Source organism: Hippocampus zosterae, chromosome 11, assembly GCF_025434085.1.
Source record: "Hippocampus zosterae strain Florida chromosome 11, ASM2543408v3, whole genome shotgun sequence".
NCBI classification, from domain to species: domain Eukaryota; kingdom Metazoa; phylum Chordata; class Actinopteri; order Syngnathiformes; family Syngnathidae; genus Hippocampus; species Hippocampus zosterae.
The window spans coordinates 2,386,610-2,403,619 of record NC_067461.1 but is presented as its reverse complement, the minus strand read 5'-3'; the positions used below and the strand labels follow the sequence as shown (position 1 = coordinate 2,403,619).

The 17,010-nt window shown below is 51.6% G+C and overlaps 2 protein-coding genes across 3 annotated transcripts; both read left to right on the top strand.

Annotated features, from left to right (window-relative positions):
* The first annotated feature begins 8,576 nt into the window (after positions 1–8,576).
* Positions 8,577–12,185, top strand: vsx1 (visual system homeobox 1 homolog, chx10-like). Of its 2 annotated transcripts, none has more exons than XM_052079781.1 (5): positions 8,577–9,168; positions 9,271–9,346; positions 9,993–10,116; positions 10,229–10,409; positions 11,300–12,185. In XM_052079781.1, exons 1-5 carry the CDS (start codon positions 8,772–8,774, stop codon positions 11,575–11,577), a joined length of 1,056 nt encoding a protein of 351 aa, XP_051935741.1. In that variant the 5' UTR covers positions 8,577–8,771; the 3' UTR covers positions 11,578–12,185. The 2 variants fall into 2 exon arrangements, with proteins under 2 accessions (XP_051935741.1, XP_051935740.1); XM_052079780.1 differs by having other exon boundaries at positions 8,578–9,168; positions 10,229–10,424.
* A 409-nt stretch (positions 12,186–12,594) lies between these two features.
* Positions 12,595–16,594, top strand: apmap (adipocyte plasma membrane associated protein). The gene is made up of 10 exons (XM_052079774.1): positions 12,595–12,909; positions 13,026–13,183; positions 13,680–13,796; positions 14,326–14,441; positions 14,533–14,625; positions 15,007–15,123; positions 15,200–15,374; positions 15,439–15,573; positions 15,655–15,847; positions 15,939–16,594. The coding sequence occupies exons 2-10, from the start codon at positions 13,092–13,094 to the stop codon at positions 16,146–16,148; spliced, it is 1,248 nt and encodes a 415-aa protein (XP_051935734.1). The 5' UTR covers positions 12,595–12,909; positions 13,026–13,091; the 3' UTR covers positions 16,149–16,594.
* The last annotated feature ends 416 nt before the right edge of the window (positions 16,595–17,010 follow it).

Genomic DNA, 17,010 nt, shown 5'->3' with positions numbered 1-17,010 from the left:
GGCCAGCGTCCAAGGCTTACAACGCACTAACTGCTACATGACACGCTCGCGCGCGCCGGCCCGTGCGCAGCCGCCTAGCAGGAGCCAACAGAGTGACTGTGAGGTCTCGGGTGGCGTTTTCGGAGCCACCGAGCGGTCCCGCAAAATCCCGCTGTGATCCCTTGACCTCGTTACACGCTGGCGACTGGGAAAAGTTACATCAAACAAGGCTCGCTGTTGAAAATTGGCTTTCGTCGTTATATTTGGGACTGGGAGAAAGACTGGATCGGTCCAAATTGACAACATCTCCAGTTGCCCCCCCCCACCCACCACTTCCCTCAGCCGGCACCTCCCGATCCACCTCCCACCAGTTCCCCATAGCAAGTCTTGTCACTTGTATCCACCTCAGGCCTTAAGACTGCCACTTGCTCCCGGGATCCCATTCGCTGGCCTCAACTTTCCTCTCTTCTCTCAGTGTTGTCGTCCACTCTGACCTCCGTGCAGCATTTGACCCCATCGGCCATCAAATCCTCCCGCCGCGCCTCAAGACCAAACTCAACATCACCGGCTGTCCGGCGTCCTGGTTTCAGCCCCACCTAACAAACCCGACAACAATTCATCCGCATCAACCGCCGCTCCCCCTCCGCAGCCCCTCGGGGTGTTCCCCAAGGTTGGGCGCTCGGTCCTCTCCTTTTCATCCTGCGCGTCCCTCCCATTAGCCACAGCATCCATCATCGCGGTCTACGTTTTATAAATCAACATCTTGATACAAGAAAAAACACAATGTTTGACCATCATGAAATGACTTCCAAGAATAGAAACAACGTGGTCAGGGCTTTCCAGGAACATCAAGAATTTCTCCAAGGAGAAACACTTACTCGAAGAGAATTGTGGCAGGACGTGCTCGCCAATCAAGCGCCGTAACATCAATAAATTCAAAATATATTTGACTATATTTTCAAGATCCACCTAAATGTGTTTGAGCGCTAACGTGTTGCGCATTCATCCGGAATAGCTTTTTTTTTATCACTTAATGCTTCTATAATCTTTCATCACTCTGATGGTACACAACAAAAGCACGTGCGCGCGAATGCGCGCGCACCCCCCCAGCGGCTATTATCATAACTAATATGATAACGGGGAAAGTAATCCGTCAGAATAACATGACAGGTGCGCGCGCCCGCACTAGGGAGAGCTTGTGTAGCGTCACTAGTAGCGTTAGCTTAGCTTCTCTTGGTCTTTCGGAGACAGTCGACAAACGAGTTTCCCGCCGCGGGAGCTCGTCCGCGCGGGAGCAGAGCAAGCGACAGGTCACATGACTTCTTGTTGAAAACAACTGATCAGGAACGTCACGACACGCGTTTGAGTGCGAGGGCAGCTTTCATCTTCTAGTGTGAAAGAGAGAGAGCGAGAGAGAGAGAGAGAGAGAGAGAGAGAGAGAGAGAGAGCGAGAGAGCGAGAGAGAGAGCGAGCTGCTGATCACGTGACTTGTGTAAGTAGGTCATGTGATCCCATCAGGCGGATTATTAGGGAATCATTGGAAGGATTTGTGGGGATAATTGAGACTGTGGATCATAATTGGAGAAGATTCCACTTTCATCTTGAGCCTTTCAGGATTACAAGACATCTGGACACACACGCGCACGCACGCGCACACACACACACACACACACATGTATATATATGTATATATGCTCACACACTCACACAAAAACACATGCAGTCTTGTTATTAGAAGACAGCCCTCACTCTTTTTGCACTTTCCAAGAAGAAGAAGAAGAAACTGAGTGTTACACACGCACACAAAGCACTTTTGCAACAAAGCTCGGACATTAGCGGGTGCCACGGAAGGCCACGCAAGAGAGAAATTGAAGACGACGACGACGCCGGCGTTATTGGATTGGCGGCACGACGGCCCAGCGGCCACGCGGAATGAAAAGAGAATGAGATTTTGCAAAAGCAAAACTAAGTGGATTAAACAACATGCAACACAACAATAAGACAGCGGCTGGATTAGCGCTAAAGCGCAGATTAAACTCCATTATTCTTATTATTTGATTATTATCATTACTATTATTGTTATTTTTGCTCGGACCAATCAACACGGTTAATCTTCTTCCACAGGCTTAACATACACACACACACACACACACACACATGCGTGCACATGCCGTGTTTCTCTGCTTTTTCAAATCCATTTATCTTCCATCATCAAGAAAAGTGTGTGACTAAAAACACGGTGTCCTGTATTCAAAATCAGCGCGTTCCAGGGAAGGATTATTTGCTAGCTTTGCTTATCGAGCGTCTTCAAAGTAGCTTGTTGACCGCGGCACGAAACGACGCCACGAAATTTTGTTCTCGTATTGGCTCGTCATCCTCGTCAAGAGGCCCAACCGATCAGCAGCTCTTTGTGAGAAAGTCTTTCAAATCCGAAGCTACCTTCCCCTTTAGCTTTGAAAACGACATTTGCGTGTTAAATTGTTAGCATTTGGACAGCGGAGAGAGCGATTGATTTGATGGCCCGGTGACATAAACACACTGAGGCGAGGCGGCGGAATACCTTGTGGATTTGGAGGTGGTGCTCAGGGGGCGCCTCCTAAAAAAAAAAAAAAAAAGGGGGGGGGAACCCCCGCTGAAAAATTGAATCGCTTCCTTAGCTAGCTAGATGCTACACGCTACGCCGTTGCCAGCACGCTCAAAAACGACGCTCCCTCGTGTGCTTCGGTGACGTCGACTGTTGACTTAGGTTGAGTTTGATGTTGACGGGTTGAGTTGGACTGACTTGATGTTTGGATGAGCAAAAAAAACATTTGGCCGTTTTTTTTTGGCCACCTCTGGTTCAAAAGACAAATAGCGCGCCGTGTGCCTGTGCGTGTTTCGTCGCGCTAGCAGCGATGTGACACGTGTGCAAAAGATCAACATACACTAAGTGTGCGATGGCGGCATGCTTGTCGAGTATTAGCAAACTTGTATTGTGTGCGTGCAGGCGCGCGACTTTAATCATGTTTTGTCGGACATAAAACATATTTGTCCAATCAGATGAGATTGTTTGGCGAAATCTGGCTTTGGTGATTGAAGTGGCGGGCGGCAAAGCTGATTTAGCTGCAACTTTAATCAAATCAAAGCAAACTTAGCGTTGGACTTCATCTCACCGCCCCCCCCCCCCCATCCCCCACCCCCCACCCCGCGCCGCCGCCGCCGCCGCCTTTGTTTCACCTTCTTGTTCGTCAGCCCGTCTGGGTTTGCACAGCAAGCCGGTGAACGACACGTACAAGCGCTACGCTAGCATTGTCGCCGGCTAACGCTAATCACTGGAATCACTCATGTTACGGTTCCGGCCGCTAAGGCGGGGATGGGCCTCCCCCAGGTGGGATGTGGGGGGTCGGGGGGGGGTTGATTCCAAGGATGTCTTCACCAACTAACTCCCAAAATTGCCTGGTTAACTAGGACAAAAGTCAAAGACTTAGAAAACCAAATTCATAGAAAACAATCGGCTCAGCGCCGCCCCGGAGCTCCGCACGCGTCCGCACCAGGAAGACGCCAGATGGTTCCCCTCCTCTTGTCCAGTCCCGTCATATTTCTTGGACCGGGCCGTTCGCGTTTTCGGTGGGCTTTCTTTGGGTTTTTGGTGGCTTTCTAACTCGCTTCTCCAGTGGATCTGCTTTCCGTCGTGCTGCTTTTGTTAGCATTGGCGTTAGCTTGCTTTTTGTAGCTTTTTTTTGTGTCGCACACACACACACACAGACCGGTTTATCTTATTTGTGGGGACCACTTTTTAGTTCATCACTTTCGGGGACCACACACACACACACACACACACACTTGCGTAGGTTAATTTGAGATGGCGGTGTCTTATCGGCCTTCATTTCCTGATAACTTGTTAATTTTATTGTTTCTGCCTCCACGACGACGCGATTAGCGCCACGAGCCGCCACTCAAATCACTTAATGCGCCATTATTGAGGACAGGCGCGGGGGTGGGCGGGTGGGGCGGGTGGGGTTCTGGCGTGGCCTCCTTTCGCCAAATGACTGTTGATATTTGCTTTTAATTTAAGCAATCCACGACAAGACTCATTAACATGCTGCCAGATTAACGGCCCGCAAGCGGAGTTATCCGCCTCTTAATGCCTTTGACGGAGATAATCCCTGCTAACTTGGATTGCAGGCTACAATGAGATCAAGAGAACATGAAGAGACCCTTTTCCTCTTTCGCGGCACAATTTCACCTTTCGGGCGACTTCAACAACGAAGACCATCTCGGGACTCCGAGGGGCGGGGCCAAATTCGCTGAACCTTCCGCGAACGTCCTCAGATAACCCGGCCCAATGACTCCGCAACACACCTGCCGATCTAACGGCCATTAAAACGTTGAGGCTCCGCCTTGAGATACGAGCGACCCGATTTTTCGGCACCCTCCAATCACAGCTTTCGGGTCTTCAATCAACCACACAGCGCTTGGCCTTTAGTCAACTCGTTTTGTATTTCTACTTCAAAATGTCTTCTGTTCTTTTAGCCTTTCAACGTTGTTTTGTAACCACGTGAAGCAGGGTCAGTCGCCTTGCGGGTTGATGAACCGCAGCAGCGTTACGGCCCGACCAGCGCTCGCCACACCGAGGCGTGTACGCAGGAAAGGTAAGCACTCTCGCAGGCATATATTCTTTATCCTTGGCAAAAAACAACATCCTCCTGTGCCACTTAGGCTAGCTGCAAAAGACTTCAGTCTTTGTGTGCCCAACCAGGAGCTGGCAACCAGTCCAGGGCGCATCCCGCCGGATTCGGCCGCCGCGCGCCAACCGTCAAGAGCTGCAGAATTTTTAACTTTCTAAATAAGCGGGCAGAAAGGAGAGTTCCGGCTTTGACCTTTGAACTGCGGCCGACCCACTTTGTGAGCCGAGTGTGAAAAGGTCAGGTGGGAAAAAAGTCAAGAAGCGACCAATCCACTTTCTGGCCTAACTGCCCGCCTGCCTTCCACAGGAAGTGAGCATTGTTTGCCGCTGCTCGTGTCTGTTGGAAATTAGCATAATGCTAATTAGCAAGATGCGGCGGCGCACATTGTCAAAGAAAAAGCAAGAAAATCCGAGGTCAGGTCAAGTCCAGGTGGCTCATTAGCCATTAGCGCCCATTAGCGCACGCCCGTTGGCGTTTGTCTGCGCCGGAGATTAGAGAAGCGTATGCAAATGAGGCGGCCAGGGGGAGGGGGGGGGGGGCGGGCTCGCGCTCTTTAATTGAAAAAGTTTAATCCTTCAAAGCCCAAACTTGTTTACCTCCTGAATGAGGTTAATCTAGTGTGTGCGCCCATTTACATAAATGTGCATTTATGAATAATTAGTGGGACACCGACAAGCCCCTGCGAGCGTGTGCGCGCGTGCGAGTGTTAAAGAGGACGGGGGGACGGGAGGCGGGGGGGGGGGGGGGGGTCTTCCATAGACGCGTGTCCAGACAATTGTTCAATTGTTCCCGTAGACAACAATGCGGCGGAGCAGCACACGTCACACAAAATGACACACGATGTACACAATGTACACAATCACCCCCCCCCCCCACACACACCCCCGTCTGCTGCCCGCCATGTCTCGAGCAAGAACAGTTCATTCAAAATGCAAGTATCCAAGCTTCTTTTCAAATTCTCGACTTGCCAATGACTTTTCCCGTCACGGCCATTGCAGGGGGTGCCTCCCCATCAGCTGGAGAACGTTCGCCAAGCTGATGCTGGGCCGTCAACCCCCCCCCGCATGAGATCAACTCCAAAGAAGTCCAAAAGCTCCAATCGCACCCTGAACAATCTCCTGTCGCCACAGATGCCACCCGCCAGAGACGCTGACGTGGTCAAGAAGGGGACCGGTGGCCATCTTTTGCCTTTGAAGGTTGCTGGCTAGGGCCCTGCAATGCTTTCCTATGTTACGCCCCCCCCCCCAAAAAAAACAGGCGAAATGTTCCAAAAGATTTGAAAAGAAGACTCACACACATACGTGAATTGTTGTAATGTGAAGCTTCTCGTGTTAAAATGTGAAAGACATTCTGGAACTTTTTGGCGTTGCTCATTTTGGACAATTTGGGCAGTTTTGGTTTCCGTTAGCAAGGCGCTAAAAAAGATTTTGACCGAAGGCACAAGTCAAAAGTGAAATGGATGTCGGTTAGAACGGAACAATCGATTCTTGCCGTTTGGCAGCAATCGATCGGATCCGAAACGTGATCCAAACGTCTGTGCAGCAGGTAGACAAATACCGGCCGCCCCCCCCCCCCCCGAGGCCAAAGGTTGCCCGGATGAAAAGATGAAATCAAAGCTTTAATCTGAAGATTATTACATCAATCTGCTTCATCGTCGTTCTCTTCTTCAAATAGCGCTCGTAATCCCGCACGTCAACATTGCGATTTATTGTTCTTATTATGACCACGGTGACACAAAAGCGTCAACAACACGGGAGCGCATTTTCACGCGAAAGGTCACGCCGGGTTTCCTTGGTTAGGGTGCTCACGATGCGACGATTGCACATCACAACGAGAGAAAAGGGGAGAGCGGAGAGAAGATGAGAGAAAGGCAGCACCCAAGTTAAATAGAACCACAAAAAAAAATATAGAACCAAAAAAAAAAAATTTAAAAAAGTCAAAGACGACACACTATGACCTTTGACCCGGGTCAAAGGTCATCCGGCCAGCAAGGGAGCAAAAAACGGGAACGACAAGTCAAAAAAGCCTCCCAAAAAGTTTGCGAATGCCGTGGATGTCCGTATATTCGGCCATTTTGCAAAAGTCACCCGATTGGCCGCATGGCGTGACCCGAAAGACCCGCTGGCGGACTTGGAGCGACCCCTTTCGATCCCTCCGTTGCGCTCAGAACCTGAGCTGCTGAGAAAAGAGGAGAGCGGAGAGAAGATGAGAGAAAGGCAGCACCCAAGTTAAATAGAACCACAAAAAAAATATAGAATCAAAAAAAAAAAAAAAAAGTCAAAGACGACACTAAGACGACACACTATGACCTTTGACCCGGGTCAAAGGTCATCCGGGCAGCAAGGGAGCAAAAAACGGAACGACAAGTCAAAAAAAGCCTCCCGAAAAGTTTGCGAATGCCGCGGATGTCCGTATATTCGGCCATTTTGCAAAAGTCACCCGATTGGCCGCATGGCGTGACCCGAAAGACCCAATGGCGGACTTGGAGCGATCTCTTTCGATCCCTCCGTTGCGCTCAGAACCTGAGCTGCTGAGAAAAGAGGAGAGCGGAGAGAAGATGAGAGAAAGGCAGCACCCAAGTTAAATAGAACCACAAAAAAAATATAGAACCAAAAAAAAAAAAAAAAAGTCAAAGACGACACTAAGACGACACACTATGACCTTTGACCCGGGTCAAAGGTCATCCGGGCAGCAAGGGAGCAAAAAACGGAACGACAAGTCAAAAAAAGCCTCCCGAAAAGTTTGCGAATGCCGCGGATGTCCGTATATTCGGCCATTTTGCAAAAGTCACCCCATTGGCCGCATGGCGTGACCCGAAAGACCCGCTGGCGGACTTGGAGCGACCCCCTTTCGATCCCTCCGTTGCGCTCAGAACCTGAGCTGCAGCGTCGTGAACCAGCCGGATGCTCTTTTGATCCCCATAATCAAATCTGCCAGCACATTTCTGCCGCTCCGAAGCAACAATCGGTCAGACCTGCTCCCTGCTGGTTTTGAGCGCAAGTCCCCCCCCCAAAAAAAAGACAACAACAACAACAAGCAGAACTTTCCCGACTCCAATCCAGACTTGTGTGTACGCCAAATGACCTGCCTTAATCCCGTGCATGTGCGCGCGTGTATATGAATGGTTTTAAAAAGCAATTAGAGTCAATCTTCTTATGAGATAATTAAAGCAAAATGAAGCTTGTTTTTATTTTTGCTTTAATCTCTTTTTGCTTTTTTTTTTTTCCCCTGCCAGTGGAAGGCGGTCAAGTCGAAAGGGGCTCGCTAGCGCACGACACACACACACACACACACACACACACTGGCGTGCGAAGTCTTTGCTGTTCAAAATGTTGTGGTTGACGATAGCTTTTTTTTTTTTTTTTTTGAGGGGGGTGCGGGGGGGGGTGGCAGTGAAATGACACTTACCGCGTGCCGTTGTGCAAATTCAACCCAACAAAACGTTATTGGAGCGCAACTCGAATTGCACTTTGCTCATCAGCCGGAATATTGATGTTCAAATTGTAGTTTTGTGTACTTTTTTTTTTTTTCTTGGCAAACGACAATTTTGCGGGCTCGTCATAATGACGGCCAGCAAAAAAAAGTACACGACCGCTACGCTTGCATTCATGATGTCATTCGAGCGCGACGCCGCGCATGGTTTGTGTATCGCGGCGATGAATGTACTCGACGATACTTCCAGTAGTAAGTGAAGTAGGGATGTATAAAAAGGATGACCCGTAATAAAAGTAGCAGTTTTGTGTGTGGGGGGTGGGGGGGGGGGAGGGGGTGGCTGGATGAAAATGGAAAAGTCTTAGTGAGTGGCAAGCAGCAGCAGCAGCACAAATAATCCTGATCGGATTGAAAAATTCAAATTGGTGCAATTAATCCTCCCGGATTGACACGAGACATCAGGCCCCCCCCCCACAAAACCCCCTCCCCGCCCTCCCCGTGGCCAGCTGGCCTCCCATTGGCCGCCGGCCTGATCCGCCACACGCCCGCAGGCCCATAAATGGGGCGTGTTAGGCGGGCGGGGTCCCGATCGGTCCAGCTCCGTCTTTGTCGTCATCACCTTCGCCCCGGGCCGGCGCTCTCTGGTGCTCTTCGGAAAGTCTTCGGGTCTTCGTCTTCGCAACTTTTCGGACAATGTCGGAAGTGATGCAGGACAAGTCCAAAGTCAAGTTGTCATCTCCGGCCTTTCCCGACAAGCCCCGCCTTCACAGTTCGGGGTTCCGCTCCAAAGGCTTCGCCATCACGGATCTGCTGGGCCTGGAGTCCACGTCGGCGTCATCCGGAGGAGGCGAGCCTCAGGGCGGCGGCGGGGGCGGCGGCGGAGGTCTGGGCCAGAGTCTGGGGGGTGCCTTCTCCTTCCCGGGAGCGTCCCTCCCCCTGGGTCTGGGCTTCCTGTGCGGTCTGGCGGCCCAGCAGCCGCCCGGCTCGGCCGGAGGACCCCCTTGCTTCCTGCCGGGCCACCTGCCCCTCCTGCAGAGACCCGACGGACACTTTGTGCACGGCGCCGACCCCCACAGGGATGCTTTCTCCGGTACGCCCCGAGTAACCGGCAGACGGCTTTTTCCCGCACGTCGCTCTTTGGTCGTAGTTGCGGTTTGACGGTTGGCGGTTTTGTGGCTTGCTCTGTTGTCAGATGAGGAGGTTCTGTCCGACCACAACGAGTCCAAAAGTTGTTCGTCGTCTCAGAAGAGGAAGAAGCGGCGCCACAGGTGACCACCCAACTTTCACCGGTCTTGCGTTCAACTAAGGATGCTAATCATTCAGTCACTCCGTTGATTTCTATCCCGACACTCCATCGGCATTCGTCTGCGGGTGGCAAGTTCGCCTTTTGGGGGATGAAATATTCGAGATGTTTGAAATCGTTTCAAAAGAATTCATTTCCAAGGCGCGGCCGACTTTTGACGAGCTTAGCATAGTTTAGCTCGCTAGCTTAGCTTAGCTCGCTAGCAGGAATCAAATGAGAGTGGAGAAAAGAGTAGAATGGCTTTTCCGGCATCCCCCGCGCGCTGGCTTCCAAAGAGCACATTTGTCAACGAGTGAGACCTCGTTTCTATCGGAGCGCGTCTTTGTTTGATTGCAAAAGCAACACAGCAAAATGTGGACGGTCACACCGGATGAATTTCCGGCTCAAAAGTGACTGGATGCGTTTTAGATGGTTGGGACAGAATATTTAAAGCGTTCGTTACATCTGAGCTTCCTTTAGAAAGCATCCGAGGCAACTTTTCGGGGTCTTGGGAACACGCAAAGATGGCGTGGGCGTGAGCTAGCGTTAGCGCTAGCGCTAGCGAGGGACGGCTTTTTTCAGTCAGCTTCCCTTCGTCCGTCCCAAACGTTGCGACTCGCCCGCTTCCCCAGGACCGTGTTCACGTCCCACCAGCTGGAGGAACTGGAGAAAGCCTTCCACGAGGCCCACTACCCGGACGTCTACGCCCGAGAGATGCTCGCCGTCAAGACGGAGCTGCCCGAGGACCGCATCCAGGTGACGATTCACAAACATCGCACGTTCAAGAAAACGTCAACCTCTCACGTCGGCCGCACAAATGCTCGACATCGGTGTCGTGACCTCGCGGTTGACCTTGCGCCCCGGGCAGGTGTGGTTCCAGAACCGGCGTGCCAAGTGGCGCAAGCGCGAGAAGTGCTGGGGCCGCAGCAGCGTCATGGCGGAGTACGGCCTCTACGGGGCCATGGTGCGCCACTCCATCCCGCTCCCCGAGTCCATCCTCAACTCGGCCAAGAACGGCATGATGGGATCCTGCGCCCCCTGGCTGCTCGGTGAGCCGCATGCACGTCAGTGCCACGCACACGCACCACATGCGCACCCACCCCCCCCCACACACAAAAACCTTTCGATTGTCCGTTGGTTTGAGTGCGATCGCCAACGATCGTTCGTCTATGTGTGCCCTGCGATTGGCTGGCAACCAGTTAGGACAAGGCAACAAGCTTCCAGAGAGAAGGGAGACTTTTTAGAGTGGGGGTGGGGGGTGGGGGGGGGGAGAATTGTGTGATTTTGACCACAGAAAAACACACGCAGTATTTGAACAGATCATTTTGCCAAATGTTGTCGCGCTGCTAGTTGTAGCTCAGCGATAGTCAAGGTGCACCAAGTGGGCTCCCTCGAGTGCGAATCGACAAAGAATCAACATTGTGCAGCTCTTCTTTATCCTCTGCCAAGAACGAGACCGATTAAGACTACTGCTGAGTAGTTGCGACGTCGCCCGCCGTCTCGGTATATCCTGTATCGCCGCGTTGGTGGTGTTACTCTGCCCCCAAGTGGCCAAGGCGCGCACATTGCAAGGAACAGCACATCATGGCTGCATGTTTTGCTCAAAGCTGATGATATGGCATGATATAAAAAAAAATAAGAAGACAAATAATTGCCATTTTGAGGGTGGAAGGCCGAAAGGGATTCGGAAAATTCGATTTTCCTCATTTCGATGGAGAAAGCTGACTGGAGATGCAAGTGTTTCCAGTCATAAGCGTTGTCACAGAACAAATTCAATCTTTGCATGATAACAGGCTGAGCAAAACGTGGACAGAGTGGAACTCCTCGTTGCCTGCGCAAATGTCATCTTATCCTTCAAAATAAAATAAAATTTAAAAAAAACAAAATTGTGAGAAGTGGAAATCAATCAACGGAGCTTGTGGTGTGCTTGTCTTGTCAGGAATGCACAAGAAGTCTCTGGAAATGTCGTCCAAAAAGACGGCCGGGTCCTGTTCGGACCGATTGGACTCAAAGCATTCTTCCGATGCCTTCTGCCACACCCCCGACTCCGGGGAGGCGGAGCCTGAGGCCGTTGGGCGCCAGGAGGAAGATGAGGAGAACACGGAAGAGGAAGAGGAGGAGGAGGAAGAGGAAGAGCTGGAGGAGGAGGCCATGGATTTGTCCAGCTCCTCCAAACAGCAGCAGCAGGACGAGGCGGGCGGCCAACAGACGTGCTGAGGCTGCGGTGCAGCTGCAACAACCACCCGAGCGCAGTCTGATCACCGCGCGGCGCATCGTGTTACCGGGGGGGCGACGTCCAACCGAGACATTCCCCACCCCCCGCCCCCCCGCCGGCAGTGATGACAACCGCGACCATGGCGACAACTCCAACCGCCACAACCCGTAACTGCGGCGACAGCTCATTCGTGACGTCAACCGTCACCATAACAAAGCTTCCCGTCACCGTGACAGCAACCGCGCGGCGCAACCTCGTCACCGGCACGCCATCCTGTTACCGTGACAACCCGCCGCAAACTCCGCCGATCCGGTGGCAGCAACTCATCAACAAAGATGAGGCGATATTTGCACACGAGTGAAATAATTAGCCTCGAGCACAATGGCAAACGAACGCGGGTTGCTAATCGCAAGGAGCGGAAGTGAGAATTCTCAGCCCGAATGTGTGATGTTCGCGATGTGTCAAAAGTTGCCACTTGTTGAATCGCGATCATTCCTTAACGAGCATGAGTTTTACTCGAAATGATGGCTTGATTTGAATATTTAAGATGGAAGTTTTTATTACTGGGACAGCAGTAAGCTGAAAAAATAAAACACAAATATTTTTGGAATCTTGTTTTGATCTCATCACTCTTTCATTCATTCACGTAGAGTTGGGTGAAAGCGATATATCTATAGATCTATCTATCTATATATTTATATCTATATACATTTATATACAGTATACATACTGTATATACATACATTTTTTTTCACCGTAGTTTTATTGAACGCTCTAAATTGTCCAAAGGTGTTACTGTTAGTACGTATGGTTGTTCGTCCAATTCAGGGTGTACACCGCCTACTCCCCAACGACGGCTGGGAAAGGCTCCAGCACGTCCACAACCCTCATGAGGAGAAGCAGCTTCTATAACGGATGAATATTTGTTCCTTCAATTAAAAAAAAAAAATAGTTTATTTTTTTTAAAAGTGTTGCCAATTGTGTTTTATTTTGAAGTATCGGCGGAAGCAATGGAAACGCTTATCTGCTGTGGCTGTCAACGTCACATCTGTTCGGGAGGACAGAATCCGATTTCTTTCTTTCTTTCAATTTCCTTTCTTGTTCTATTTAAACCGTCCTTGCGATCTCACGAAACGTCATCAGTCCAATTCCAAACCGGAAGTCCGAATAAAGCAAGAACGCATGAAATGCCCGGATGTTGTTCCTGTTAGCAATCTTAAATCAAGGAGGCAAGGTTGCATATTTGGCTGGCTAAATATCCCAAGATGCATTTCGAGCTGCTCTCACGGAAATAGGTCAGAAGCGGGCGGCGAGGGGGAGTTGCAAGTTGACAAGTGCGTTGCATTTCCTATTTACAAAAAGACTCGCGTGAAGAATATTTTCGCCGTCCTTCTTTGGGAGATCGAATTGGCGACTTGACGAGAGCGTACTCTGCCTTTTTCATTTTGAGGAACGGCCAAGGACTAGACAAGCTGACCGCGAGCGAACCGGCACCGAAGCTCCAAAGTGCTCCAGAATGAACGAGACGGCGGGCCTGCGCTTCCGGAGGCAAAACCGACACGAAGTCATCACCGACCACCAAGCCGAGCGCGTGCGCAAGGGCAACGGGTCAGGCGACCGCACGGCGACGCGACGCACAACACGTGACGTCACACAAACACGCGTAACGCAACCCACGAGGCTGAGTGACGTCATCACAACACACAACACCCAGTGACGCGCCCTGAGGCATTGACAGCGGTCGCATTTATAAGGCAAACACCTATTTGGTATTAAATGAGCAGTTAGACATAAATAATAATAATTGGCACCCTCCCCGCCCCCTTTTTTACATCCATATTTGGCCAATTAACACTATTTTTTGCTGGAGGTTTTGAGAGAGAGCGTACAGCAATTTCTTACTTCAACTACTATTATTAAGCGTAATTAAATAATATAAGGTTTTTCATTTAAAATTTTGAAATATTTGCTTCATAGTCTGAAGTCATTTGTGTCCGTTGTTCGTCTACGATTAATGTGCGATTGACATTTTCTTTTGCGTCTCCGTCATCTCGTCGTCCCACCTGTGTGTAGTTGGTGGTCACGATGTCACTTTCTGTTCCAGGACTTACAGCGGGCGTGTGTTTCGCGTGACTCTGCTGTCCGTGGGCGGCTTCTTGCTTTTGCCCCTTCTCATCATCGTGCTGATCCTGGAGTCGCCCATCCAGCCCGACGTCCTCGTGTGAGTCCACGTGGTCACCACAACGGCCCTTTTGATACACGGTGGACCGGGAAAGTTCCTAAACTGGAAATGCCAAATGCAGCAAATGGGTTAATGACTGCATTGGCAATCAGTGGCTCATTCCCCACTCGAGAGTCACGCAGAAGTTCTTTCGTGACCGCGCTCGTAAGGCCTGACGCTCGCATGTCAACTCATATTTTTCCCTTTCGCGTGAAACGCCAACGCCGCCGATGCATTCCAGTCCTCCAAAATAAAACAAGAGTTTGCAATAAGAGTCGGACAACTAATCGATCTTCAAATTCATCATTTACAAACCCCGCCGGTTGTCTGAATCCTTCCGATTTTAGCTGTCCGAATGACCGCAGGACTAACGAAATTTCGACGGGATATCATTGCTCCTTGGCCGTCGGTTACTTTTCAAGAAACACAGAGGACGCGCTAGCTTATCGGGGAGCAGCCCCCTCCTGGCTACGCGTTCCGACGGTGCTTCAAAATGGCCGACGACGATGCCGTCTGTGCTGTCCCGCAGACTGAAGGAGCCGCCGCCCATGTCAGGCTGCTGGGAAGCCAACCACAAGCTGCGTCTCGCTCGCAGACTCTACGAGGACGCCATCGCCGGACCCGAGTCCGTCGCCAACATCGGAGGTGCGCCAACGCCGCAAACGACAACATTGGAGGCGAAGCTAGCTAACTGGCTAACACCTTGCCGTTGCTCTGCGTGCGAGTGTTTGTGCAGATGTTTTTTATAGCGGAACGGCAGACGGCAGGATCGTGAAGCTGATTGGTCGAAGGATTCACACGGTGGCCAGATTGGGAAAACCTCCCTGCGGTGAGGCAAAGATATCAACCGCCTCGCAAATGTCCTTACTTTGGAAGAATTTCTGAGGACGTGTACTGTTTGTGTTGAGGAGCAGTCAGTCAGTCAGTCGGCATGTCCCCAGTTGGGTCTTTCCACATCAAGTGTGTTGGACCACTTCCTGTTTCTTGAGGAAACATGTTGACATCGCAGCATGGCATGGGTTCCTTTCACAAAGCACGACTCTGTTAACCCCGAAATGAGGGAAACTCAGAGTTTTCCGTTTTGAAAAGGGAGCTAACCTAGACCAGACCAGAGAAAGAGGGTTAACTCCACCCTGTTTCAGAGAGAGAGGCGGGCATGAGGGGTTTGGGGAGCTGTGAGGATTCGCTTCTTCTGACTTGGCGTGTGCAGGGTCCCCGGAAGATGAGGTGACCTGCGGGAGGCCCCTGGGCATCCGAACGGGGCCCGACGGGACCTTATTTGTTGCAGACGCCTACTTGGGTATCTTCCAGGTCAATCCCAGCACAGGTAGGATGCACTCTGCCGTCAAATGAACCAAGGCCTTTGTTGCCACTTTTGAAAATGATTATTATTTTAATGCCAGGTGAGTCGGTTCGGTTGGTGTTGGGAGGTCAGGAGGTGGGCGGCAAGAAGTTGCTGTTCATCAATGACCTGGCGGTGACGCAGGATGGCAAGAAGGTGTACTTCACCTCCTCTAGCAGCAGATGGCAGCGGCGAGATTACCTCCACCTGGTCATGGAGGCCACGGCTGACGGACGGTATGGCCCGACGCGGCGGACGGGCTTTGGCGCGGGGGTGTGGGTGACTTCTACTTCCTGTCAGGGTGTTGGAGTACGACACGGAGAGCGGAGAAGTCAGCGTGGTCATGGACAACCTGCGATTCCCCAACGGCATCCACTTGCTTCCCGACGAGGAGTCCGTCCTGGTGGTGGAGACCACCATGGCCCGAATACGCAGGTAGAATTGGCGAGTACTAAGTCTGACTGGAGTCGAGTCACCTCTGGCACGCGTACCGGTAACTCTGGGACTTTGCGCTAGGGTCCACGTGGCGGGACTGAACAAGGGCGGCATGGACACGTTCATGGAGAACCTTCCCGGGTTCCCCGACAACATCCGGCCCAGCTCCAGCGGCGGCTACTGGGTGGCTATGTCCGCCGTGCGTCCCAACCCCGGATTTTCCATGTTGGACTTCCTGTCGCAGAGACCCTGGATCAAGAAGTTACTCTTCAAGGTATACCCCCCCACCCCCCGACACCAACCCTCATGCAGACCGACCAGCGAGCGCTGAAGCGTGACCGTTTCCTCTCCGCCTCCTTCCCCAGCTCCTGAGCCAGAACGCCATGATGAAGTTGGTCCCTCGTTACAGCCTGGTGGCCGAGCTCCACGACGGCGGCGTCTGCTCGCGGAGCTTCCACGACCCCGACGGTCTGGTTGCGGCGTACGTGAGCGAGGCGCACGAACACAACGGGAGCCTCTACCTGGGGTCCTTCCGATCGCCTTACCTCGCCAAACTGGACTTGAGCCTCGTGTGATCTCGTGGCCCGCCGAGGCGTCAATCAAATCCCTCCATTATTTGTCGCCCGGGATCTCGTCATGGACCCAACAGTCTCTTTGGAGTTTTACTCTTCCGCTTGTTTTTTCATCAACGTCAAACTCGCCCTTCCTTCGTTTCCTCGCTTCCTTTTTTGTCTTGATGTGCTATGAGAATCTAAAAAGGCTTGTCAGGCTTAAGTTGAAAAATGACGTATAAATTTGTCCGTTCGCGTCGGGAGTCAACGATGATGCCGCCCACACACCAAGAGCAGCTCTCGGACATGAGTCGTGGATGGGCGGGGCTTGTACAGAGTTTGAATTATCAGTCCCATCAAACCTACGCCAGCCCCCGTCCGGAGCAAACTGTGAACAAAAAAAAAAGAGAACCCAGGTGAATGCTGAGAGACGATACAATAAATTCTAAAGAATGTGTGCAGACTTTGAAAAGTCCCGACTGATGTGATTTTCTTTCGTCCGCGTTGCTTTTAGCATAAGCTAGCCCGCGGGCCTTATTCTTGATGACAACCCGGCATGACGGCCACCCGGAGGAATTCGAGCGGCTCTGGGTCTGGTCGCGGGAGGAAACCCGACATACGAAGAACGCCCGAAGCTCCGGTCTGCGTTTACGTCCGGTTCGCTGTAGCTCATTCTCTAACGGCAAAAGACCGCAAGCTAACAAGGTTGTGGGATAAAGCGCCATGGCCGCGCAACCCGGGCGCATAGTCGACTTAACGAAATCGAGCTCGCGGTCCGCGGAGACTTTGCGCGTGGTCACAAAGGGTGCGAGTTGTTGTCTTCTCTGGCAAAAAAAGAAGCTTTATGACATCGCAAAGGCGTCAAAGCACTAGCGGCGAAGAGCGC